The sequence below is a fragment of the Lepisosteus oculatus genome, chromosome 6 (genome assembly GCF_040954835.1).
Source record: "Lepisosteus oculatus isolate fLepOcu1 chromosome 6, fLepOcu1.hap2, whole genome shotgun sequence".
NCBI classification, from domain to species: domain Eukaryota; kingdom Metazoa; phylum Chordata; class Actinopteri; order Semionotiformes; family Lepisosteidae; genus Lepisosteus; species Lepisosteus oculatus.
Window position 1 is genome coordinate 51,577,352 of NC_090701.1, and position 25,507 is coordinate 51,602,858.

Genomic DNA, 25,507 nt, shown 5'->3' on the forward strand with positions numbered 1-25,507 from the left:
CAAATTGCTCAAATACTCATTCACCACTGAATCTTGCAGGACCATCACTGCCTGTCCTGATTCTTTTGCTTGGCCCTGCTATTAATGGTAGATGCATTAATCTGTTTAACATATTTTAAAACGTAGCCTTTTGGTACAAATCTGTGTTATGCTGCAATCGTGATTTATCACTGAGAGGATCCTGACATTTCTGCCCTTGTCGTCCAACAGGTACCGCTGGAGAGACGGTCGCAGTGCTGCCAGACACTGACCAGAGCACACGGCAACTGTCTGCAAGGGAGCGCAGGAGACAACACAAGAAGATGGACTTTGATCCTGTAGGTGCTCCACAATTGTCAGCTTTTTGCACACTTATCCTAAACCTAGGCATAATCCATAATATCTGTATGCCTACAATAATTAAGATGGCAAGTCCTTACAATAAAACTGAAAATGTAATTTGCAATGATCTTGATGCTTTTAATCAATATAATACTTAATTGTGCAAAAGAAAAAGTCTTTGATGCCTTCTGTTCTGGGTTGGAATCCAGGATAAGGGGGCGCCCAGAGAGCTGAGAGACCCTGCAGCGGAGGCAGACGCATACTCTCTGGCCAGCCTCAATATGGACCAGCTCAGGGATCGCAACGAGCGCAGGATGAGACGCCTGGAGGACCTGAGCCATCAGAGCTGGAGGACTGGTGAGGAACCCCAAAAGCAGAATCACCACAGCTTTGTTCTTAGTAGTCCTCTCTATACTGTCCAGATCATGACCTCGTGGACAGTTCATCAGTTCAGAAAAGAGGTATTAGGTGGAAAGAATTCAGTGTAATATGTCAAATAGAAAAATAAAGCACTTTACAGGGAGACAGAAAAGTGATGTTTGGACTGTCGCACTGCTTAAAACAAGTCATTAAGACAATTCTGTTTAAAAACTCATTCATTTAATAATAGGCCTCATTTGTAAAAAAATAAAATTCCAAAAAAGGCATTAAGTAAAAAACAGGCTTTGGTCAGACTTTTTTATTTTGAAATGTGAAATAACATATTAGTTCTGAAAATATATTTGGTATATGATGTATCTTTTGAAAAATGCCTAGGAAATAATCGCCAAAAAGATGGATTTTACACGAAGGTGCATATACTTAAGACACAGTCACTGCTTTTGCAGGGTTTGGTTGTCAGCTCTAATTGCTGTTCACAGGAGAGGCGTCTGCTGACGAGACAGACGACATCCTGAAGCAAGTTTCCCCGACGGACAGAGACCGGCCGTACTCTGTGGAGACCGTGGCCACCGAGCCCTGGCTCAGACCTGGGACTTCAGACACACTGAAGCGCTTCATGGCTGGACAGACACGGCGAGAGAGGCCGCCTTCTGCTAACTCTCTGGCCCTAAACTGGGAGGGTCCCTCCACCTCTCACGGATGACCGCGGGCACGGGGGAAGAGCGTAGTTTGTGCACTTTCCGGGTTGTGTAGTGTTAGTGTGTGGAAACTGCTTTGTGTGGCCTTCAGCACATTATCTTTTGGAAAATAATTGTAAAGAGAGCTGCATGAAAACAAATGGTTATTTTGTTGAGCTTCGAACTGCTTGGTGTGCATTAGCATTGAGATTACAGATCTGAGCCCTTTTCCTGAGTGCTTACGATTATCTACCTCTCTGGATTATTGGCCTTTATTTCACAGCTGTGAATATGTAGAGTGCTGGGTTTATTTATGTTTTTCTTGCTAAGTTTTGACAACCGCATGGGAAGGAAAATGTGATTGACATTCTGCTGTCTCTTTGTGAATGTTTCTTGGGAAAATTTCAATGTGTTCTTGCACTCCTAGAAAACAAAAATCAATATTCTTTTCTAAAACACCCCTTTTTATGGTTTTGTTAAAGTCTACTCTCTCACATCCTGGTATGGAATTAATGGTACATCAGTATGCACAGGAATTTTAAAGGTAAAGTTTCAAGCAGTGGTGACACTGATCCCACTGAATCACAGGGTTGAGTATAGTTGTGAAAGCTAGGCTTTCTAGGTATTTTTGAGGATTGTGTGATGGAGAGTTACAGTAGGAGCCTCTTGTTTTGATAATGATGTTTTAGGAAAATAAGCAGATGGTATTTATGGACAGATTAAATGGACACTGGAGAGCTTCTTCCACCTTTACCATAATAGCCCATGAGCATCGGCATCATAAACCAGAACACAGAGTTAAACAAATGTCCCAATTTGGGTTAATAGTAGCAATCTCTTTTTCAGGCTGCTGCTGCTACTGGCTACTGAAATATAGAACAGACCTGTCTAATTAAGCGCTGGGACTAGTCTGCTGTCTCTCATGGGTATCCTGCAGAGGGGCCCCCACTCTTCCTGCTCTCGCCCTGCTTCGACATTAGCAGCTGTCACAGACCGATGATAAACCTTATTAGACTGTGATGGGGACAGAAAAAGCTCTCGGGGGTTGTTAAAGGTTTTACATTACTTCTCTCCTGTTCACAGCTGAGAAAACAAAATGATGTACACGCAATAATATCATTGCACCGGTAATCCAGGACCTGAAGAAGGATCTTAATTACTTGCTGCAAGGGTACAGGAGAAAATTCATTGTAAGAAACCTGCATTTCTTGTCAGTTTTAGGAAATCATATTTTAGATAACTTAAAAAACATGTCTTACTGCTTTTATTCTACGTAGTAATAAGAATGTGAAAAAATGCTTTGGAAAACATGTATAGATTGCAAGAGTGTTTTTTTTAACTTAAACTTGTAAAGTACTGATTTGTTTCTAGGAGCTATTTAAATAAATTATATTTTAATAATTGTTTTTTTTGTCTGCATTCAATGCTGTGTCAGACACTTTTGACTTTGAGCTACAGATTAATGCACAAGAGCTGTACTAGTTTATCCTTGTTTACATGAAACAGTGGATGAAAACTGGCTTTCGTCTTGTAATTGCCATCTTTCCTAATGGTTTTATGAGTGACCCTTTCTTTCCACCTGAGTTTGGTCAAATTGACAGTAAAGTGTGGCCTAAAAAGATTGTGAAGGTTGTGCTTATACATGAAAGCCATATATTTTTCACTTTTAGTTGCTGTGTAATGGTGCTGTGGCTCCATGAAGCAGTGAGGGAATGTACTACAGTGTGTTGAATTGTGACTTTACTGCTGGCCAGCAAGTTAAAGTCACTAGAATGTATCACTGCTAGACTTGGACAGTGCCACCAGCTGATAGGAGGTTATCATGATTGTCCCAGATCTGGTCAAGTGTATATAAAACAAGGGAAAAATGTAATGTTTCAAATATCATGAAAATGGGGAAAAAAAAAACACAGATCGATGTGAGTGGGTCTACGGAAAGGTTAAGATTGGGTTAGTAGAGATCACCTGTATACTATGGAGTAGAATTAAATACTTTATTATAGGATATTCTATTGTATTTCCTTCACAATTGTACATTTAACACATCAAGTGGTGAAGGGAAAAAAAACCAACTTTTAGAGAATGTATTAGAGAATACTTACCAGTACACCTTTTCTGTGGCTGCATCTTGACTAACAAAGAACTACATCTGTATCTGTAATATATCAGATTTTGTACTGAATTTCTTATATGAAAAATCCAGGCAAAAGTATTGCTTTAATCTTTCAATGGAGGTTGAAATAGTCACTTATTAGATCTGATTCTCTGTAGCAGTTAAAGCATTTCACATACAGTACTTCCATGAGGTTGGAGCAGTGACAACTGTCAAATTTTCTTATTTTTCTTATAAATTATAAAGCTTGGGAACACTTTATGAAAGGGAGAATGACTGACCAGGCTTCTCCAACCTCTTGCCTAATCTTGCCCCTGAATAGGCAACCCTAGGTACTTTTTATCAATGAACATAAGACGGTCTCTCATAATTTAGTTTTCTTTCCAAAGCTAATTAATCATACAGGCTCATCCTGCCACAGAGTACTGGCTTCAACAATGGCTGGGACCCTTCCAGAGGCCAACAGTGCTTTGTGACTCCTCCATCCTCGCACAAAGGAGACAATGCGAAGAATAAATTGCCTGGCATTCTTCCAGTTCTGGTACAAATTAGGACCTCTTCTGTGTAAAATGAGCTATATTACAGTTACGAAGGCGCATTTCATATGTATACTGGCATTATATCCTTATTATACAAAAAAAAAATGCCACACATTGTGCAAGCGTTAATCCAGATTCTCTGATGCAGTAGGATGCCAAGTTATGGAATAACTTTGTAGGAATGAGATTTAATCTTCATTAAATATAATCAAAGACATTAATAACCTTTTGAAATGGGTAGATACTGTTTTGAACAGCTGTGTGAATTATTCTCGGGGTCTCATCAAGCTTACATTTCCATAATTAAAATGGCTGTGCTTCCTCCCTTGAACTATTTTAGTTTTACAATTCTCCTTTCTCCATCTATCAGGAATTGGGATAGACTGCATGCTTGAATTCACTGCACATTAAATGGTCCATTCCTGAAAAGTGAAAAACCCACAAGCTCAGCTTAACTTTTAGTATTATTTCTACTCTTGTGTCACTCAATACTGTTTGCACTGAGCTCTGTGAAAATCCCATGCTCCCTGAAATAGCTCCTGTGCAATATTCCCTCAATTTCAACATCAAGGGCCTCACGCTTGCACCTCTAGAGACTCCTCCACAACGAGATGTTTCCAATGCAGACTTCATTTCAAATCACTGTTGCAGAGGTTTGTGTGTATGATGTTCTGATGGCTAGTGTCTTTGGCACAAAGGCATGTAGCCCAAAACAACACCCCCAGTTATCATAGAGAATTGAAGGGCTCGTGGAATCAAAAATGGTTCAAAGTTGAACTGCACTGATGAACAGAGTTCAAAAACTTTATTGACCTATGACCTGATTAGAATGTGCCGGATGATAACCAAGATTGTACAGAAAGTTGTACAGTTTGTTTTTGTACATAGAAAACTTTACATTGCTGTTCCATATACATTTCGTCCGTTAATTTTCTACACAACCGTAACTAGGAATGCTTCAGAACCATTCATATCCATATTTAACCATCAAAAGCACATTTCACATTTTTAATCGTTTCAGTATAGTCACCCCCCAAGCCAAAAAATGATTTTTATATTTAACATTGATTTTTTTTTTATTTTGTACACATACAGTGAAACCTACATCAAACATGGAGACAGATTTGTGACTATTCAGATGCACTTCAGATTAGATTGCAGTATTTTAGTTCCAGTTTTATGAAATCCCCCCCCCCTTGTCACTGGCTTCATTTTAATTTAAATAAAAGCTTCTGTACATATTATAAATGGAATATTTGTACTCATTTTTCTTTGTCCTATTCGTAAATAATCACCAATCCTAACCCTCAATAGGCAATCTGACTAAGCAATGGTAAAGTTAAAATAAAATTTTCACAAAAAAGTAAAAATCCCCAGTGCATTCACTGAATAAAATATGAGTGCAGCATAATCTGAGAAACATAAAATACAGAAATAAAATTATTCCAGAAAGAGATTTCTAGTGTTACGAGATTATATTACAGAGCTGCATTTCTGTACAACTAGTTTCATCCGAGGGGCTGTTTTACAATTATGTTAGCCACTGGCTGTGCAAAAAAACCAAACCAAAATCAAGTCACTCAGACTAACCGTACTCTTCATTTTTACTAATTATTGATCACTTTCCATTTTAGTCTGTTTTCGTTCGACAGGTATGAGATACACTGATGTCAAGAGAAAGCAAGAAACACGTCCTTCAAAATACTAAGCTTCTGAACACTCAGAAGGTTAGAAATAATTTAATTTTTATCATTATTTTCCTTCAGGATATTTCTTCTTCTGTACAAGGCGCGTTTGTTTCCCATCGTTCGAGGACGGACACCGGCCGACAGCGGCCACGCCGCTGGTGGTCCCTGCTTTCAAGGCGCTCTGTGCGCCGCCGGAGCCAGGAATGAGCTTTCGGTACCGGCAGCCGGCCTGCGTGTAGGGAAGGAACGGAGGGCTGCAAGCCGGGGTCAAAGTTCACAGCGGCCCGAGGACCCTTCGGCAGGGAGCAACTGGCCAGACACGAAAGGAACCCAAGAACGTAGACAGATACAAACGAGACCTCAAACTCGAGCCCCCCAGGGAGGGCCGGGGGGGAATTCGCTCTTCCGTCACTCGCGGTCGCCGTCCTCCTGGCTGGGGGTCTGCGATATTTTAAAGACGATCCCGATCCGCAGGTAGAACTTGCGCAGGACGGCTCGCAGCTCGGGAATGAGGTCGAACTGCATGATTTCACACAACAGGGGGTAGTATCTCGAAGCGTGAGCTTTGAACTAAGAAGGGGAGAAAAACAAAACGCCGGAAGTTATCCCCCTGACACAGTTCTTACTGCAGCAATGCGGTCAGGTATATTGAAAAGTGTCGAAGGACCTGGATTAAAATGAAACACCTGGGAAAGAGCTATTGAAAGCTCATTGAATTACAAGGAAGTTGCAATGAGAAAATGCTTAAAACTAGGCTGACAACACTCGTCAGCAATAAAAATATTATATATCTTTACAATTGTATAGTGCTTTTCTGGAGACGCCACTCAAAGCGCTTTACAGGTAATGGGGACTCCCCTCCATCACCACCAGTGTGCAGCCCCACCTGGATGATGCACCAGTACACTCACCACACACCAGCTATCAGTGGGGAGGAGAACAGAGTGATGAAGCCAGTTCAGAGATGGGGATTATTAGGAGGCCATCACTGGTAAAGGCCAGGATCTTGGTTTTACATCTCATCTGAGGGACAGCGCCTTTTTCACAGTATAACCATCACTATACTGGGCCATTAGGACCCACACAGACTGCAGGGTGAGCTCCCCCTAATGCCCCTACTAACAGCTCTTCCAGCAGCAACCTTAGCTTTTCCAGGATGTCTCCCATCCAGGTACTGGCCAGACTCACACCTGCTGAGTGGTCTGCCAGTTTTACGTTGCAGAGTGATATGCTACCAATAGGAGTGGCAACACAGAGCTTATTCTGGAAACACTGGTGCCAGGAGAGACAAAATTCCTGATGAGACGCCAGTCTGTCACAGACGCAAGGGTGATCGACTCTGGTGTTCTGTTGGCAACACTGCATGGAGGTCTTACCCTGTCATCGCTGATTTTTAAAACCTTGGTGAGGAACAGGAGCAGGAGGTTTGTCCAGGCCTCTCTGTGGCTTTCGGATGTCAGAGTCAGGAAGTAGCTGATGGCCTCGCTGCACACGCTGCAAAAGAGGAGCCGATTCAGTCACAGGGCACACAGCTGGCCAATGATAGCTGACTAGAGGCACATGAAGGCCTGAGCTTCACGAACAGAAACATTTTGATGAGCCCTCCTGCCTTTAGAGAATGTGTTATTGTGCAATTCATTTTTGGAAATTTCCAACAACACCTCAGTGTCTTTTTCCCCAAAAAAGCAAGGGCTCAGCTCAGCACAGAGACATGTATCAAAGCCTTGAGAGCCGGAGGGAATTCCGACACTTGGAATGCCACCTGTTCCCGCTGCATACACACATTATTACTAATGACTAAGACTACACGTTCTCAGGTCCCGTCCTTACAAAAAATGTTTGACTTTATTCAGCTTGTTTTTACTCCACCATCGTTTAATTTGACAGGAGAAAAGTGTTGGTGACTGGGACAAATTGTGACAACATGTCTGTTGGAAGTACAAGATTGTAGAAAAGAGCATAACCCTTTCTTGACAATGTTTCTGGATGTAAGGAGCACTCAGTCCACTCCACAAAAGAAACTTTGTAAGTGCTTCTTGTGTTAATGTTCTCTTATCCAGCTGACTGCCAACTATATAATAAAGGATCTTGTTAAATCATAATGCTGCACAAGTGTTGCCTGGCAAGACCAGGACTCAGCAGCACTGCTCTTACATCCCTCTCTTCCTCCACAGAGATGAATCTGTTTGTTATTTTATTTAGAATCGCCACTTTTTGAGATTTCCCGCCCAGTTTTTGGAACAGACTGTGGTTTCTTTCACGTTTCATCTTGGAAATAAGAGCCTCATTCAGGGAAGAACGAGGAACTGTAGGCGGTGCCCCTCCGGTCTGTGTCTCTCTGTCTGTGCGGCACCAATTGGAGGAAAGGTGTGTCCCTCAATAGCAGCCCCACCTACCGCATGGGTCACGGTGCCAGGCAGGGCCAGCTAATCTCACCCTGCACTGGGCAGTGCTCAGGCAGGACTGTGCCTCTGCTTGGGAGAACTGGTCACAGTCGGCTAGTGACTTGACCCAGGCTCGAACACTCGAGCCCCATGACAGGCCCCAGCTGTTACCTGTTCTAATGATCCTGTTATCTCTGACTCGAGCATGCCATCGGCTAACTGAAGCAACACTCTGTTCTGATAAAAGCCTCCTGGCCTCTTACATAACTGCCATCTGCCAGCCTTGAAATCATTTCTTATGGGGTTCACCTCTAAGCTACTTTAAAGAGCACTTTCCATTTTCTAATCACTTTAAAGCCCTCTTTACACACTTAAGTACTTGGCATTTATCAAGCTGGCATCTCTGGTTTGTCATTGAGATGCTATTAAGAAAGTCACCAAAATGAATACAAGAAGACACGAGTGCAGGTCTCCTGATACTCGGAGAGAGCAAAACACATTTCATTAAAGGTTTGGAAACTCACCAATTATGTATGTACTGCCAATCAATTCATTTCATTGTCACTAAAAACACAATTTTGAAATGACTGTGATGTAATTGTTTTCCTACAGAACATACAAATGAGTCCAGCCATATTCCTATCCCGGATGAATTTTAAACAAAGCTGATTTAGCAAAGGAAATGCAGGTGAACATCCCGATTTGTCAACATCTAGTGAATTTTTGAACTTATCAAAAAGCGAGACTTTTAGTCATTTTTAAATTCCTCAAGAACTTCCTAGAAGTTGCTGGAAGTCACCCCATTTGCCACTGGGCATTAAAGGAGGTGAGACTCAGAAGTCAACCCCTTGGTACCATGTCATCACGGGGAAATGACCTCACATGGAAGGAGGAAGCTAAGAGTTTTTTTCACCAAATTCTCGGCTGGAAAGGTGATTTGGAAGATAGTCCACAAATGGTTAACGACGGTAAATCTTTCAAAACAATCTTTCAATAACAGGATACAGTGCCTCTGGAGAATACCACTTGGGGAGGCCTCAGGAATGTGGGTCCTGTGGCATAGCTCCATGGTAACACAAAAAGAAAACCAAACCTCAACAACTGACTCCCAGACGGAATCGAACGGGACCACAAGCTTGGACGAAACACAATCTGGACAATTTTTCAACAGGAGCACAACCTGATAGGTAATGCTCTCGCTGAAAAAGAATGTTATTGATTTGGTTAAAAAAAAATATTTTCTGCTTTTACAGCTGATTTGAATCATCTAGTTGAATTGAATCATCTAGTTCAAGCGTCCTAGGTGAAACAGAAACAAGCAGATTATACATTTTTCCAGGAGATCTGAGCCCAAAGCTGGCTTCTCCTGTCAGGAACGGAAGAACATAAGAATGGTTACAGATGAGAGTAGTCCATTCGGTCCACCAGGACCTGGATACAAACTGCTACTGGAGCAGGGTCTTGAGGCTGTTTGATTGGCTAGTTCTTACCTGCCAGGCAAGCCTTTAATGACAATTCTGTAACTGGACATACGAAACCGGTTTGTAAAAATAAAATGTTCTTGCAAATGCAGATCATGCTGCACTAACAGCATCAATTACAAAATCAACCGGAAAGCTGCCTTTCAGCTCATTTATATCAAATGAGAAAAAATTAACTTTGAAAATCAAACCAGACTGCGCTATATGTAAGTAACTGAACTGAAATAACTGGAGAAAACGACAGGACGGTGCAGAATGACAAATCCAAGCAGACAAATCCAATTTCTACCCCACTGCAGTCCACATCCTTCATGGCGAACTGCAATGCCTCAGACTCGATGCACGTCTGCACTTGTGCACTACCATGTTTTTTTCCACTACTACATATTTATTGTTCTCCTCAGTATATCGTTTTGTTGTTGTTATTTGTTATGTTTGTAATGCACTGTCTATACTGTTTGGTGTAGTCCGCCATGTGCAATACACTCCTCAACCCTCTGCTCTACTCAATGGCCCTGCCTGCCATGGCAGAGGACAGAGAGGAGCGAATGGGTGCGAACCCCTGCTCCGCTCTTACTTCAGAAGCTGTTTCTGCACCTCCTCCCAGGCCTCCCTGCGGCACTCGTCGGTGTACATGCGGAACAGGATGCGCAGCCCACACGCCAGGCTGCTGGTCTCCTGCTTCAGGAGGTTTGGCTTCGACTTCCCCTTGAAACCTGCAACACAGTCACCGGAAAGTGCCGTCTTGACATCACGAAGTGCCCAAAAGCCGGATGCCTTCAGATAATGCTGTACACTTGGTGCTGAAGACACCTTTACATTTTCTCTGGCTGTCCTCTTCACTGTCCAACAAATACTCAGCTTCATCGTGGAACCCACAGGGATTTCTATACTACTTTGATGGGTATAATGCACCCCAATGAATGAGAACTATTACTTGGAGAGGTCAGAAGATCTGCTTGAGCGAATGGGGAAGGTCTGAAGGAGCTCCCCAGGCCAACACCTGGTAAGGATGGTTCCTGGAAGCTGCTGTCCCCACCACTGACTGACCTGCTTTCCAGAGTGCGGTCCTCTGCTCGTTACTGGAGTTGAAAGCTTTGGCGAAGCGGTGCGACTCCAGGAGGCAGTCCAGCAGCTTGAAGAGCTGCTCCGAGGTCAGATAGCGATACATCCCCTGGTCCTGGGTGTCCACATGTACATCTGCATCCAGGGTGTCTCGCTGGAAGACAAGGAAACTGCGCTCATACCTCAGAGAACGATGAAGTCCTTGACCTCTGTCAAGGTAAAATTAATGGGATGAGACCTACTGAGTCAAAACCTCAACTCTCAGGCTTGCTTTCATGCACCGAAGCCCTCAGATAAATAACTGGCCTAACCACAAATTTCCAGGAGAAGCTTAACCATGACCTTCTCGGACAGAAGAGTTTTATTTCATCACGTACTTCGAACCACATTTGTTCAGCCACTCACAGGAATGATCCATGTTATAATGGATCATTCCTGTGAGTGGATAATGGGTCCTGGCTCTGACAGCCCTGGACGATAGTGTATGAGGACTACAGGCAACACTTAAATTTTCAAAGGACCTTCTGTCCCAGGAAAGGTGCATTGATGCCAGTGCAAATTGTATTACCTTATCATGACAAAGGGCACCCCTTCCGATTTCTACTATTTCCTATTGGACCACAGCAGAAATAAACAGCGCCTGTAAGTGGCTTGAGCTGTGCTCGTCTTGCCGTTACCTGAGCAGCCGCAAGGTTCTCTGCGTCCTCCTTCTTGCTCGTGGCGGGAAAGAACACAATGTTGTCTATGGTCTGGATCAACTCCAGCTGGACGACACATTTTATGAGCAGGGCGGCGAACAGCTTCTGCTCCTGAGCCTCTGCGTACGAGAGAACCAGGCGAAGCAGATTGTTACTTCAGGGCGCCCCCCGGGGTCTGCCGCGGTCCGTACCGCCTCGGGCAGCTACCCCCCCCGGGACTTACTTGTGGGGGTCCTGGCCTGCCGGCCATCCTCGAGCACGGCCGAGCCCACGCTGAACTGACTCTGCCTCCGGTTCTCCAGGGACAGCTTCTCCATGCTGCCTGTGGACTGCTGGTCGTCCGCTCGCGCCTGGATGTCCAGCGACTTCTGCGAGATGGAATCCTAGCGGCGGACATGCAAACTCACTCACACAAGGAACTACCAGAGCACTGCTGCAAATCCAATTACAATCCATTCTGCGAAACCTGGAACTCTTTCTACCGCATTTCTGAATGTGTTAATCACATTTGCTTAAACATACAGCAGGCACACTACCTCTTAACATGAGGGCAAAACAAAGGAACAAGTTGTTTTTACAGTTCTGTAGTTTTTCTGTCATTTATGATATAATTCTGATGGCATAAATCAGATTAACAGAGGGGTTCTGTATTAATGTAAAGAACTCTGAAATACTAGCAGTCTGACTGTGAAGAGAGTATGAGGAGTTGAAATATTACTTTCATGTTTATTGTTATATCCTAAAAGACATTGGATCAAGATGAAATTTTCTAGGAGATATCTCTGATGCAGAATCTGAAACAATTCTTTATAGTGCTCCATGGAATGCTTAAAACAGATGTTATTGTACGGTGCACTCAATTTCAAGCTGATGAGTGTCTGATCACAGGTCAAGATCCTAGATGACATATCTTTCCAAAGGCCAAACAAATTTGAAAGCTATTTAATATAATCTAATGAATGTGGAGCTGCTGTGTATTCGTTCCACGGTCATAATGGCCATATCAAAGAAGCAGAACAGAGCTCAATTTGTATTTGTGGTTGTGTATTCTTGGCTGCACTGGGTCAGTGACACCGGCTGACCAACTTTTCAATTGTCAGCAAAAAAACTCTGCTTTGCTTACCAGCTGTTTGTCTGAAATGTCCACCTGTGCAGGAGGCTCATTCTCAGCTCCAGAAGGTCTCCATGTCAACAACCTTCAAAAAATGCCAGCAGAGGAGAACACTCAGTGGGATTTGATCCATCCTTAACCTCTCTCAGAATATGTTCTTTATTTTATTTTTTAATTTCTCTTACAAAAAAAAACAGCATTATGACATAAGAACCAATCCACACATATTTAACTATAAACCAAATTAAATTCTGATCTTACGCATGGGGGATTGTGGTTTTAAAGATGTCCAGCATGCAGTTGCACGTCTTATCCCAGGTTTCCAAAGTGAATTTCTCTCCATTTAGAATAACTACATTCTCCAGACAATTCGTTCCTGATCTAGCGAGCTGCTCGTTGTCTACAGGGAGAGAGACACAGGGAGTTACAGACCGTATAGCCGTCTGCAGAAAGTTACACTGTTCTCTGCCATTGCAGGGAGCTCACCTTGTTGCACACACCAGTACAACTGGGAGAGGATGTCGTCCAGGAGAACGTCATTGAGTGCCTCAAAATACTGAGTGAACACGTCACAGATGGCGTAGAGTGCATGGTTACAGGTGGTTGTCATCCACTCGGCTTTCTGTTCGAAAAGGGACAGAGCTGTGACTTGGAAGGGTGCAATTTCAGCTTCAGCAGTTTTTCAACAAAACAACAGCAACAGTCTGTTTCGTCCGTTAGCGTCGACTTGTAATTAGCTGGAGTAGAAGCGGACAAGCCCAGGATGCTATGCAAATATGCAAACGAGCCTAAGGATTGACAACAACAAAATGTATTGAGAACAAAATAACTGAAAATAAGCTTGTCCCCTGAAAGGTTTGACTCAAGCAAAAGCCTTAGAGAATGAATCTGAGGTGTCAGCAATTACAGAAGACACAGAGGTAAAAATCTTCAAGGACAAATGTGGCCGAAACATCTTGTATATATATGAATGTATACAGTGTCCACACTTTATAGTTAAACCCAAAGACTTGGAAGTCTAGAGAATGGACACAGTGTGGCTGTTTTCAGATACATGCTTTGAGAAATCAACATCTGTACTTCTCTGAAATGAAATTCACCCTGGGAAATTAGAAAAGCGTGTTGTTTACCACATCTATTCCTCCACCAAGCAATATTAACTACTCATTTTCACTTAAAAGGGTAAATAGATATATTCCTGAGTTTAAACAAATTACCTCTGTTTGCTGTTCTGGAAGCTTCATGTTATCGAAGATCCTGAAGACAATTCTGAACAGGTCTTGCCACCAGTGTTTCTCATAGGTGTGGCCATAGGTTTTCATGATCTCAAACATGACAGTCAGACCCCTGGAAAACAGCAACCCAAATGCACCAGCTAGTAACCAGCAACCAACAGGCAAAAATACTTTTCTTCCATTGGCTTGACTGTTTATTATTAAAGGTAATGGTTTAACAGGTGTCCAAGCTTGTCTGTTACTTTCAAGTCATGTGTTAAATTATATGCAACAATATTAAAAAAAAACACAAAAGCCTGCTAATACAGTGGCTGTCAAAAGTGGCTTTTCATTTTCCACATTGTAATACAATAAAATGTGAAAAAGTCCAAGGGGAGTGAATACTTTTGATGGCCACTGTAGGTAGCTGGTAACCAAATAGGATCTATGAACTCTGTTGAATACCTAAATGTCACAGGAGGGTCAGAAAAGAAAAGGCAGTTTTCAAGCCCTCGCTGGTCTGAATTTCAACATTTATAAAGTGTTCGGGTACCACAATTTGTGAAGCAGTATTTTGCACTGCCAGGTGAACAGAAATGCAGAACGATCTGTTCTCACCTGGTTCTAACATCCAGCTTGCACCTGTTGATGATGCAGGAGAGCTCGAACAGAATGGGGAACCAGCCTCGGACCCAAACTCTGTCTTCAGGGGCTACATTCATGTCGTCACTGGTATAGTCTTTAAAAGCCTGCAACAGGGAAAGAGGTCAAGACAAAACGGAAAGAGGAGGACAGAGGAGAAACAGCCCTGGCCAAGGGCAGAGGGATTGACTACACACAGAAGGCACACTTACAAACATCTGTCCATTAGGAAGGAGTGAGAGCATCGGAGGTTATTTTTGTCCTCGGCATACAAACAGACCTTTTCCGCCTGAGCTGCCACTACAAGCTCTTACCTGCGGTCGCTCAGAGACGTATTTCGCACAGTGCCGAATGAGACGGATTGCCTCCATGCTTGTGTCTGGGAAGGAGGCATTGCAGGCAAACTCTGACAGACACTTCACAGCATCCTGGAATGAGTCAATGGTGGCCGGGAAGTGCTTTTCAAATACATTCGCTGAGGAGACACAGGAACAAAAGCCAGACTTGAATTTCAGCTCAAATATACATGAGAACATAAGCAAGGTTACAAGTGAGAGATGGGCCATTCGGCCATTTAGCCTATTTGGCAGTTACACTGCAGTAGCTAATTGATCAGAGGATCTTATCCAGCCACTTCCTGAATGAAGCATAAATCCTTATGCTTTTTTATTCAAGCTGTATATCCCCTAGGGTAAATGTGTTTTTACAACACAAACATCACCAACAAAGAGTTCAGGACAGCAATATAAATAATCTTAGGGACCATCTTATAATTTGCAAGACATTTTAAATAATAATGAAATAATCACATTTAACGAAATTATGAGCTACTGTATTTGACAATATGCTTCTTGTTTTGAGCTCTAAATCCCCTTTGTTCTTTGTTTTTAATTTTCCACAGTGTCATTTTTCTGGCAAATGAAATTCTTTTTACAACCTGTACAGCTGTATCTAAAGAAGACCCCACTTCAAGGTTAAGGTTGCTCTTCCCCTCGAGGCCTCTGTGGAAGTAGCTCTGTATTTACACACTGTGACATCTGTAGGTGGATGGAATGGTCCTGTACTGACATTCATCACATCTTACTGTCAAAAGCTTGAAAGCTTTGCTGTGCAATAAGAAATAAATGTGGACTTACTGTACCTAGACTAAATATAACCAGAGGAGAGCAAAACAATCCCATTCTTTTTCAGCAGGGATCAAAAATAAGAATAACCGCGCAGAGCTGGTGAAGAGCAGGGCAGTGTTCACTTACTGACGATGTGGCCTGTCGTCTGGAAGGCCAGCTCCACTATGCTCTCATCCTGATCTGAAGCAGCCAAGTGAAAGACCGAAAAGATGTTCTTCCAGCCGGATCGGATATTACCAGCCTGGGAATTCACCATCTGCGCTATACACCGCACTACCATGTCTCGAATTGTGGGCGATCTGTTAAAAAAAACGTCAATATGTTCACAAAAGAAGTGATGAGACATTCCTTGTGGTTTCACGCTACACAGGCAACATTATTTATCCTGATGGAAAGAAATTCAGTGCCTTGGTTTAGCATTTTTTAACAGCAACTCATTTTAGAGCAAAGCACCAGTACACATGAAAGTCTGGCCTGCTTTGTTCTGAAACAATGAATAACACTGAAAGCTCTCTTTTGCAGCCACTGGAGTTAATTGAACTTGTGAATTGAATTGTGCAGCTTCACTCCTCAGGGGCTGTTAGGCCTTGCAGTCTCAATTATTCTTAAGTACATAATTGAATTTATGAATTCCTTAACTAAACTGATTTAAACCTTTCTGTGACTTAAGCTGTGTGTTATTTAACAAGATCAAAAAAATAGTTAAGAATGCAGCCTTTCAGATGTGGTTCTGCACAGTGCTGATTTTCAGCTTATGCCTCAGTACTACAGGTGTGCTTTGTGAACAGGAAGTGGCCAAAAACTGAAAAGCCCGGGCAAATGGGGCTCATGCAGATAATATCCCAGCATGCTTAACATCATGTATAAAATGCTGGACAGGTCTAGTTGCCTTTAATTGTGGCTGGCATGGCTGGAGAGGAGACCTTCGTGACTTTGAAAGAGGGGTGATTGTTGGGGTGTGTTGGGTAGTGACCACTGTCTAAGGTGATCTGCAAAGGCAGGACATCATCAGCAAAGGTTAAAAGTGGGCAGAAGCTCATACACCGTGATCTGGACATCCATGCAATAAGTTGAAGTGCAAGGCAGAACAGGCGAGCAACTAGAGATCAAATGCAAATTTGAATGTGGGGTGTGAGCAGCCAGTTGAATTCAACACAGCCCCCTGAGAGCTCCGCAGAGCGGGATACCGCCGTCGTTGTGCAGTGCACAAACCACTCATCACGCTTGAGACGCACTTGTGCTTCTTGGGTCCAGTAGTGCATAGGGCACCGGCAATAGACTACCGAACAGTGAAGAAATGTGATCAGGCTTCACTGTATTCTCAACAAAAGTACGAGTACACTCGTGGCACCAAGCTAAAGATCCCTACAGCCCTGTGTGATTCAACAATAGAGGGTTCTGGTGGTTCTGTCATGTTTTGGGGTGTATTTTGCTGGCATGGTTTAGGTGCTCTCATCCCCTTAGAAGGCAAGGTAAATACTAATTGCTACTTAATGGTACTGAGTAATTCATTCCATCCCATGTTGCAGCTTTTCTTTCCTGTCAGGAGGGGAACAGGATCAGGCCATTTTCAAACATGTTTTAGTGTTGCTAATTCCTACCACACCAAACTTCCTTCCTGGTTTTAAGAAGAGGTTTACATAACCTAGAGTCAGCTTCAGATTTTTCAAAGACTTCTGATTTGATCTGTTGTATTAGCATTAACCAATCCTGATCATGAAGAACCTGTACCTTCTGTTTTTTGCTCAAACGAAGCTCCTGACTGATTGATAGTTTCATGAACCCTCAACTGAAACAACTGTCTGATTTTGAACAGTTCTCTGTTAAATCTTAAATGCCCTTCTTTTACATGGAAGGACATTTAAAACAGAGAACAGGACACACTCTTTTAGACAAAGGATTGTGGGAGTGTGGAACAAGCTACACAGACAGCTTCAGTTGTTAAAGCTGATACTTTGGCTTTAAAAAAAAACACAGCTAAGATCCTCCCACCAATTAGCTACTATTCACCAAACAGGACAGATGGACCTCTCATTTCTAACCATTCTTAGAATCTGTATGTATAGAGTTCTGTTTCCCCATAGATTTCTAAATGACATAAATAACAGGGCACTGCAAAGCATTCACCACCTTCCAATGATATCCTAGTTTGTTAAACTGCAAATGATTAGATAGATAAATTTGGTCTAATCCCGAATTATTTTTATGGGTGAAAGCAGTTAAATATCTGCAAAATCTGCAACAAAAAAATCAAAACCTAGAATATGTTGATTGTGTACTATTCACCCCCGTTAGCCAGTACTTGGCAGAAGCAATTCTGCCTGCAATCGCAGCTGCAAAAAAGTATTTTTGGGTAAATCTCTAACCGGTTTGGACACCAGGATGGTGTAATTTCCTTCCTTCAAAACTTGCTCAAGCTCTGGCAAGTTGATTGGGAACTGGGAAAAGTGGACAGTTTTTTTAAGTCCTGCCACAGATTTGTTGACATTTAACTTCTTTCACCAACAAAAGCATTTGGTTTGAGCATTCGAGTTTTTTAAAAAAAAATACTGACTTTAAAAAAATATGTATACATCATTTTCTAGTTAAAAAATGGGACATCATTAGAAGGAGCAAATACTTTTGCAAAGCACTGTATGACATTGTCTTGAAACCATAAGAATTCTAAGTTTTGTGCAGACCCATTGGTTAAATCCTACCTTAAAACAACAACCTGAAATTCTGAAATCCGGCTTCTCGCACAGGGTTAATGCTAATTTCTAACCGTCTCTTAAAATTCAAGAACTGGAGTACATTTTAAAAGCAAACAGCTCAATTAAAGGTTCAATACAATTAAAAAGACTGTACTTGGAAAAGAAAACAGATGTCATAGAAATATTCTAGGACCACAACTGTTGTCAAATTTATATGAACTTCAATAATATCTGACAACTTATGCTGAAGGAAATCTAAAATGTTTTAAATGTATTATGGATAAAGGTTTAGTTATGCTCAGGTATTGTAACTAAATTTCTCATCCTGCACACATGCTAGTGCTGAACCAGTAACGTCACAAGGGGGTGACATATAGTTATTTAAAGACTGCAAAGAAAAGGAAATGTTTAAAATGATGCAGGTATGTCATGCTCTTGATGAGAATTTTGCACATTTAATGGGAACTCTATTACTAATATATGCATCACCTATTTCTGAAAAGAATAATTTCTGTAAACTTTCCGCAGTTTCTGCACTACTCTCTAAATCCCTGCTGGTATATTATTGATTTACCCACTAAGCACTTTTTTCGGCAAAAGTGTCAGATATTTTACAACTTCTTGGGTGCCGACTGTCTTTCATTAATTTAGTATTGCTCAAACATTGTTTTTACTTCACAGTGTCGATGTGTTTACATGCAATTTGTTAATTACTATACAGAGGGGATTTGGGTGTTGACCTGAACATATGTTTAATTAAGAGAGCATTCTGTCCTTAACAAACAACAGTGAAAATATTTATTTTGAAATCTCAACATATAGCATTTTTATTATTAGATCATTCTTAAACTTGCTGGTGAAGGGTTTAACTTCAAAACGTACACAGTTTGCTAGGTGCACCTGTGTGTACTGCTGCTTCCATGGTTAATTAAAGGGGAACTGTGCTCCCAATTTCTCAGACTGGTTATTAAATCTCGGTAAGAAAATAAATGAATTCACGTCAGAAAAATGTTACAAATTTCGAATTGAGCACAATATCATGAACTTTGTGAAAGTACTGTAAGTTTCCATGTTGTTGCCAACTCGCATTCTAGTTCCCACAAATTGCGATGTGATGCAGCCCTTCCGGCTCACTAGTTTCCGTAATGACTAATGTTGCCTCATTCTGAACCACAGAATAAGGCACTGCGCACACATGGGAATTTAGTCTATTTTGTGGTGTAAAATGGAGGTTTTATAGTAACTGTGTACATTTTACTTTCATTATGGTTTGAAATGCTGTTACCAATGCTGATTCTTTCTAACCCCAAAATATAAAAATAGCATGTAGTTCCCCTTTAAAGAAGAGTGAGCCAGTTCCACAGGCAGCCATGCATGATACTACCTCAACTGTGCTGCAGAGTTGGTGAGCAGTTCCTTCCTTCCTCCACACTTCAAACTTTCCATCACTCGGGTAAAGGTTTACTGTATTTTGGTCCAATTTCCCATAAAACTTCTTCTAATTTATCTCTGTACTTCCAAGAAATTCTGAAGCATGGTGTTCGAATGTCATGGCCTGGGAATGTGCAGCTATCTCTTGAACTGGTTCACTCATCTATATTGATGATGAAGTTCACAGAAACACTGTCTTTTTATATAGAAGAACATACTTCGATAGGTACTGGGTGGTGCTTCACCACATAGCATGACAATACTGCAAAACATAAAGCCAATGCAACCACGAAGCTCATCATCAGCTTAAATTCTTAAACTGGCCAAATCAATCTCCAGTTTTCAGAACACCCCTAAAATAGTCAAGAATTCATGGCTGCAGCAAGGCATCTCCAGTTATAAAATATACTTTTGTTCTAATATGATTGAAGAGAAGCATGGAAATATCCAAAAATAAAAAATAAAATATATATCGTACTTACCATTCATTATTAATCTCAATTAATCTAAAAAAATAACAGTTTTGACCTCGTCCAACTAATCACTGTTTGCCATTACCCTAACCACAGCATTTGTTCAACACCAGGAAAAAAAAAGTTTTCTCCTAGGAGCAAGAAATTTAATTAAACATGCCCAGTCATTCTACCTGTTCTTTTTCATGATATGTTCAAAAGGCCTCAAAAAATCCTTCTGGAATCTGAAATTAGCCAGCTCTCCCTTCTCCAAAAATTTCATGGACAGTTGCCTCAAAGAGTCCACCGCAAAAATAGCTACGTCCTCATTGGGATTACAGCCAACCTGGGAAAAAAGAACAAAATCGTTAAATGCAATTTCAAGCCCCTGATGTTCATGCAGTTTTAAAAAGCTCTCTTCTAAATAAAAAATGCACAAACAGCTCTACATTTCTGAACCTTCAGTGCTGATCCAGCATGTTTTTGAATATCTGGCCACAAAAAAACACCAGCAAACTAATCAGTAAGGCTTCAAACAGAAAACATTCAGTGAAGACAACACATATGCATCCATTTTTAACTATACATGCCTACCTTATTAAAATGGTCTCCAATTACTTCCCAGATTCGAGACCACTGGAGCCTGATCCGACCCATGTTATAGTAAGATATCTCCACTATCTTCTGAAGACTGAACATGCGTGGGTGTGTTGGGGAGGCCAGTTCATCCATTGAAACAGCACATAGCCATCGTACAAAATCAACTGCAAACAAAAGGAAGATCACTTATATTACAGATTTAACTTTGATGAAGTTATTTTTTTATTTTTTTAGGGTGCTGTGCTGATATTACAGGTAAATGCCAAACTACAGGAAAACCTGCCTCAAAATGCCCAATAAGAAACAAGAGTTTTTCCATATTTGAATGTTAAACATCATCTTATAGCAAGAAGACCCAGTATAACATACTGTACAAAGGTAAGCAACCACTAAGTGGTATCCACTTGACTCTGAGTTTAAGATTTTGCAACAATATGATATAATCTCCCTTCTTAGGTAGCAAAAGGGCATGGCAATATAGTTGTAGTAGTATTGTAGTAAAGCTGCAGTATAGTTGTAGTTGCCATAAAAATTCATTTTAGAATTGTCTTTGCTTAGTTCACATAGGTCTCTGGTTTGTGGATTCAATGCTTCTATTCAAATGTGGGTACGGAGCTGCAGCTTTCATGTTAATCAATGTATTAATCAGAGACTTGGGCTTATAGCAGCATCGTCTTCCAATCAGTGGGGACCACGAACAACCAGATATTCCCAGAATTGTCGAGGCAAAAGGTAACTTGACTGTTTTCTTTTAGTTACAGCTTCACTTGAGATCTGCCTCCTCCATTGGTTTAATTCTTGGTCACTTCAAACAAAGTTACTTCGAAGTAGGAAAAAAGTAACAGATGTTCTCACTTTTGTATTAGATAATGTTAACACTACTGTATGTGCATCTTTGTTGCAAATGAAGGTTCATACAGTTAAGAGTGAATTTCAGTGGTTCAGTGGGAAGTGTTTTTTTACGAGTAATGAACACCCCTGTCTTTACTGAGCCAAACATTAGCAAACATTTCTCATGGTGATAAGATTAGAATACTTGAATTATTCAAGTCAATTTTCTTCTCCAAAAACATTTTTTTGCCAAATACTTGCCAATTGCATTGCCATCCAGTCTAGTAGATCCTGTAAATATCCTACAAGAAAAGAGGCATAACAATATTCAAGTCAGACACACAAAACATTTGACAAGAGTGTTCCAGCAACATACCACAACACTCTATTGTTTGCCACAAAGTCAGTATCTTAAATAGAATGAAAAACTATTATGATTCTCCTGATGAGGTTTGACATTACAGCTGTAAATGAGAATTATTTTACAGTTTGATGGATCATATGAAGCAGGAGAAAGCTACGTGAAAGCATCAACACAGACAAAAACATGATAGTAGCTTTGTGGTTTGTTGATCTTTCTTTTCAGAGTTAACATTGTGAGACCCCTCTTTTTGATCAAAGCTGGGAAAAAAACAGATTTGCTCTGACTTTTCAAGGTAACTATTGCTGAGAAAGGAGATTTTGGAACTGGCCGAGGTTCAACATTTTTAAAAGCACTTTAGTCTCCACGACTTTAACAATGACTCGGGAATGTGTACCGGCCACATATGAAGCAGCTACGGATTTTCTGGAGCTCCTACACAAACTCACAAAGTCAGAACAAGCGATCGACAGCGATAAAAACTTGGTTTCCAAGCGCAAAAGAACGGCGCCAGTTTTAAAGTTGCAAAGGAACAGGCTGTGTTCACATCCCTCAGGAGACCGCCTCGTCAAGCCATGTGCTTCTCAAGCTGAACACAAAATCGCTTGCCAGTGTACTGGAAATCTCACCAGAAAGGCTTGGGTTCCTGCACATCTAGCAGATGAAGTGGAGATGCTACTTGAGCTAAAAGACTGAAACAGAACAAAAACTTTTTCCCCCCTACACTGGGTAACCAAACCCCATTATTTCTTATAAGGTGTTTTATGTGATTGTGGATCTGGCCTTTAAGGGGGTAGCCAACGTTCTGTTGCACATACACACATAAATATTATAGAGAACTACTATACCTGTCCACAGCCACCACTACACTCTGTGAGCTGGTCTCTCCAATAGACTCCTGAATGCTTGCTATTTGCTTGCGATCTACGTTTCCACCAACTTGTAAGATAGAAGGAAAAATGAAAAATGAGAATTGGGATTCTGTCAGACTTTGCATAAAATACATCTATTAAAAATCAGAACTGTCGTTTTACACTGAGTGCTGAAACAAACCAAATTACTGTGGTATGTCCTACTTCAAGTGCCTTAAAAACAAGTTGTTAGCTTTCCATAACAGAACTAATTTTTGACAAATACAGTAAACCCTCGTTGTAACGGACTTCGCTTTAAAGGACAAAATCTGTTAAAGGGAAACCTTGTCTGCAAAATCAGAAATACCAGACTTTTCCCACAACAGGGAAACATAATAATAAAACAAACCAAAAATAAATACAACATCGGCTTGAAATTCAGGAATAACTTTAGTGCCCTAATTGCTTTCGATGGGTGTCCCTTGTGTTTCGTGTGCTTTAGAGAATTTTATATATTGTGTATTTACGACAGATAAAATAAAGAGCTTTAATACTTATGAAAAAAAGGACTGTGTCGATTGCAATCATTAAAATAATAAATAAGAAGATCTAGAATGCATATATATCGTACTTCCTTTTTTCATATAATACTGTGTGTTTGGGTAGAAAAAAATTAATTTGTGATGTAACAGAAAAGCCAGACACCTCTTCCCCACTACACCTGTACCTCTTTTAACAAGCATTCTTTTAAAGAAAATTCAATACTACGAAGCATGTGAATTGATGCCCACATTTCAAGTAACGAAAGCCAACTTCGACACTACGAAGAAGTGATATTCTTCGGAACCTTTATAATAATCAGGAAATTTCAAAACCTCCGCCAAATGTAGAGAGTCAAGAGGAGGGCGTCATACAGTACGACTTGCTTCATACCGAGTGTTCGCATCACAGTCCACAAGCACAGTACAGGTGAGAGAAAGCACACCGCCTATGAAGCGGCAGATACAGTTCACAACGTTGTTCGCCATCATGTGCGCTCTTACTTTTCATATTTATTGTTTAGACTTTATCATGGACCTTACAGGTGTAAAGAAAATGAAAATTGTGAGCGTGCGTAATTTTGCAAAAATCAAATGAAGTGGTGAATGTTTATGTTTATTACATAGTCTAACTAGGTAAGCAGTTTGTTTTATACTAAAAACTCAAACCACACTGTGAATGCTAGTTATTATTGTTTTCATTGTCATTTTTTGGTGAAAAACAAAAGTAGGTGTGACATTTTTGGGGCCCAGAACGGATCATAATTGTTGCACCATAGGAAATAATGGAAATAGGTTTTTCTTTTTATGAATTTTCGCTATCTGGAAGGGTTTCTGGAGACGACTTATGCTAAAAAAAGAGGTATGGGTGTATTTGTCTAGTAAACAGAGGGTTTACTGTAAATGTTTTAAACAGCATTTTTCAACTCTGACTCTGAGAAGTTGTCCTGAGGAAATGTGGATCATCATCAGAGTATAATAGAGGAGTTTACTGCCATGTGTAGACGTGCACTGGAATTCTTATCCACGCTGATCTCTCGGACATACACAGTACAACAGGCAACACCACACAATGTAGACAGTACATCATAAATAATAACACAACAATAAATATGTTATACTGAAAAACAAACATGGTAGACCATGCAAAAAGTGCAGATGTGTACCAAGTCTGAGGCAGTGCAGTTAGCTGTTAAGGATGCGTACTGCAGTAGGATAGACATCAGATCTGATCTACGCGGTCCACATGGTCTTAAACTCACCCAGACCCAGGCCGACATACTCGTCAGAGCTCAGCTCCTTGGTCCCGGCGATGGGTCCCTCTTTGCTGCGCACCGTCCCAGAGATGTAGCGGGCCTTCACGCCGGTTCCGATCAGCTGGGCCAGTTCGAGCTGGCTGATGCACTTCAGGATCTGCAGGCGGGACAAGAGCACGGGGGTGGGGGAGGAGTCAGGGGGCGGAGCGATGGCTCTGTGGCTCAGGACCTGCGCCTGTGGCTGGAAGGTTGCTGGTTTGTATCCCGCGGCCGGCAGAGGAATCCTACTCCGTTGGGCCCCTGAGCAAGGCCCTTAACCCCAGCTGCTCCAGGGGCGCCATATAAATGTCTGACCCTGTGCTCTGACCCCAAGCTTCTCTCCCTGTCTGTGTGTCTCATGGAGAGCAAGTTGGGGTATGTGAAAAAGACACATTCCTAATACAAGAAATTGTATATGGCCAATAAAGTGATCTTAAAAGGATTAGAGCCTCCTCTCCATTCTTGCAAACACAGCGCGCAATTCCGAGGAAACCACAGAAAGAAACAAAAGCCTGGAAAGAGGGGATCTGAAAGACTGAAAATATTTTGAAATATACTCAGAATAAATTTAACTGGGCTCAATTCCACTGGTCAAACTGTAATATTTTATTTCACGCTGAATTGCTAACTTTTGTTACATGGGCATCAGGTATTACGATGGGTGTAACATCTTGGAAAGATAAAATTCACCGACAGCTTAGGAATTAATAATGTGTGGTAAACACTCCAAAACACCCCCTCTGTATGTGATATTCCAGCTCCCTCTCACCTCATGCCAGGAGTTCCCTAAGTAATTGCCATCTGTATGAGCCACTGTGATGAGGGTCTTGATGGTGTCTATGTTCTTCTGCTTCATCTCAGTGATCCCGGAGCTCGCGGTCAACAAGGTGAACCTGGCCAGCGCCTGGACGTACGCGTCCCTCTCCAGCTGGACAAGCAGGGAGCAGAGGAAATACCATGTGGGTTGGGCTGAGCAAACTAGCTTGCCTGCGCTTTGCAATGCAGACAGTGCC

The 25,507-nt window shown here is 41.5% G+C and overlaps 2 protein-coding genes across 12 annotated transcripts in view; one reads left to right on the plus strand and one right to left on the minus strand.

Annotated features, from left to right (window-relative positions):
* Positions 1-1,837, plus strand: part of LOC102690480 (centrosome and spindle pole-associated protein 1) — a 39,849-nt gene extending 38,012 nt beyond the window's left edge. For 7 of the 8 annotated variants that reach the window (XM_069191546.1, XM_069191545.1, XM_069191549.1 and 4 more), the window contains 3 exons: positions 211-317; positions 531-678; positions 1,182-1,837. In XM_069191546.1, coding sequence (XP_069047647.1) covers positions 211-317; positions 531-678; positions 1,182-1,405 — 479 coding nt within the window. In that variant the 3' untranslated portion in view covers positions 1,406-1,837. Of the gene's footprint in view, positions 1-210; positions 318-530; positions 679-1,181 lie in introns of those variants that run through there. The other variant, XR_011189938.1, reaches the window with a different exon arrangement.
* Positions 1,838-4,819: 2,982 nt separating this feature from the next.
* arfgef1 (ADP-ribosylation factor guanine nucleotide-exchange factor 1 (brefeldin A-inhibited)) overlaps positions 4,820-25,507 on the minus strand; it is a 94,043-nt gene continuing 73,355 nt past the window's right edge. For all 4 annotated transcript variants that reach the window (XM_069191542.1, XM_006633994.3, XM_069191544.1 and 1 more), the window contains 19 exons: positions 25,264-25,422; positions 24,462-24,612; positions 22,658-22,748; positions 21,710-21,750; positions 20,612-20,781; positions 20,212-20,363; positions 15,568-15,740; positions 14,629-14,789; positions 14,291-14,421; positions 13,676-13,805; positions 12,945-13,080; positions 12,720-12,858; positions 12,471-12,543; positions 11,571-11,730; positions 11,327-11,466; positions 10,635-10,803; positions 10,162-10,300; positions 7,096-7,213; positions 4,820-6,289 (listed from right to left, as the gene is read on the minus strand). In XM_069191542.1, the coding sequence (XP_069047643.1) occupies positions 6,128-6,289; positions 7,096-7,213; positions 10,162-10,300; positions 10,635-10,803; positions 11,327-11,466; positions 11,571-11,730; positions 12,471-12,543; positions 12,720-12,858; positions 12,945-13,080; positions 13,676-13,805; positions 14,291-14,421; positions 14,629-14,789; positions 15,568-15,740; positions 20,212-20,363; positions 20,612-20,781; positions 21,710-21,750; positions 22,658-22,748; positions 24,462-24,612; positions 25,264-25,422 (2,595 nt within the window). In that variant the 3' untranslated portion in view covers positions 4,820-6,127. The remainder of the gene's footprint in view (positions 6,290-7,095; positions 7,214-10,161; positions 10,301-10,634; positions 10,804-11,326; positions 11,467-11,570; positions 11,731-12,470; positions 12,544-12,719; positions 12,859-12,944; positions 13,081-13,675; positions 13,806-14,290; positions 14,422-14,628; positions 14,790-15,567; positions 15,741-20,211; positions 20,364-20,611; positions 20,782-21,709; positions 21,751-22,657; positions 22,749-24,461; positions 24,613-25,263; positions 25,423-25,507) is intronic.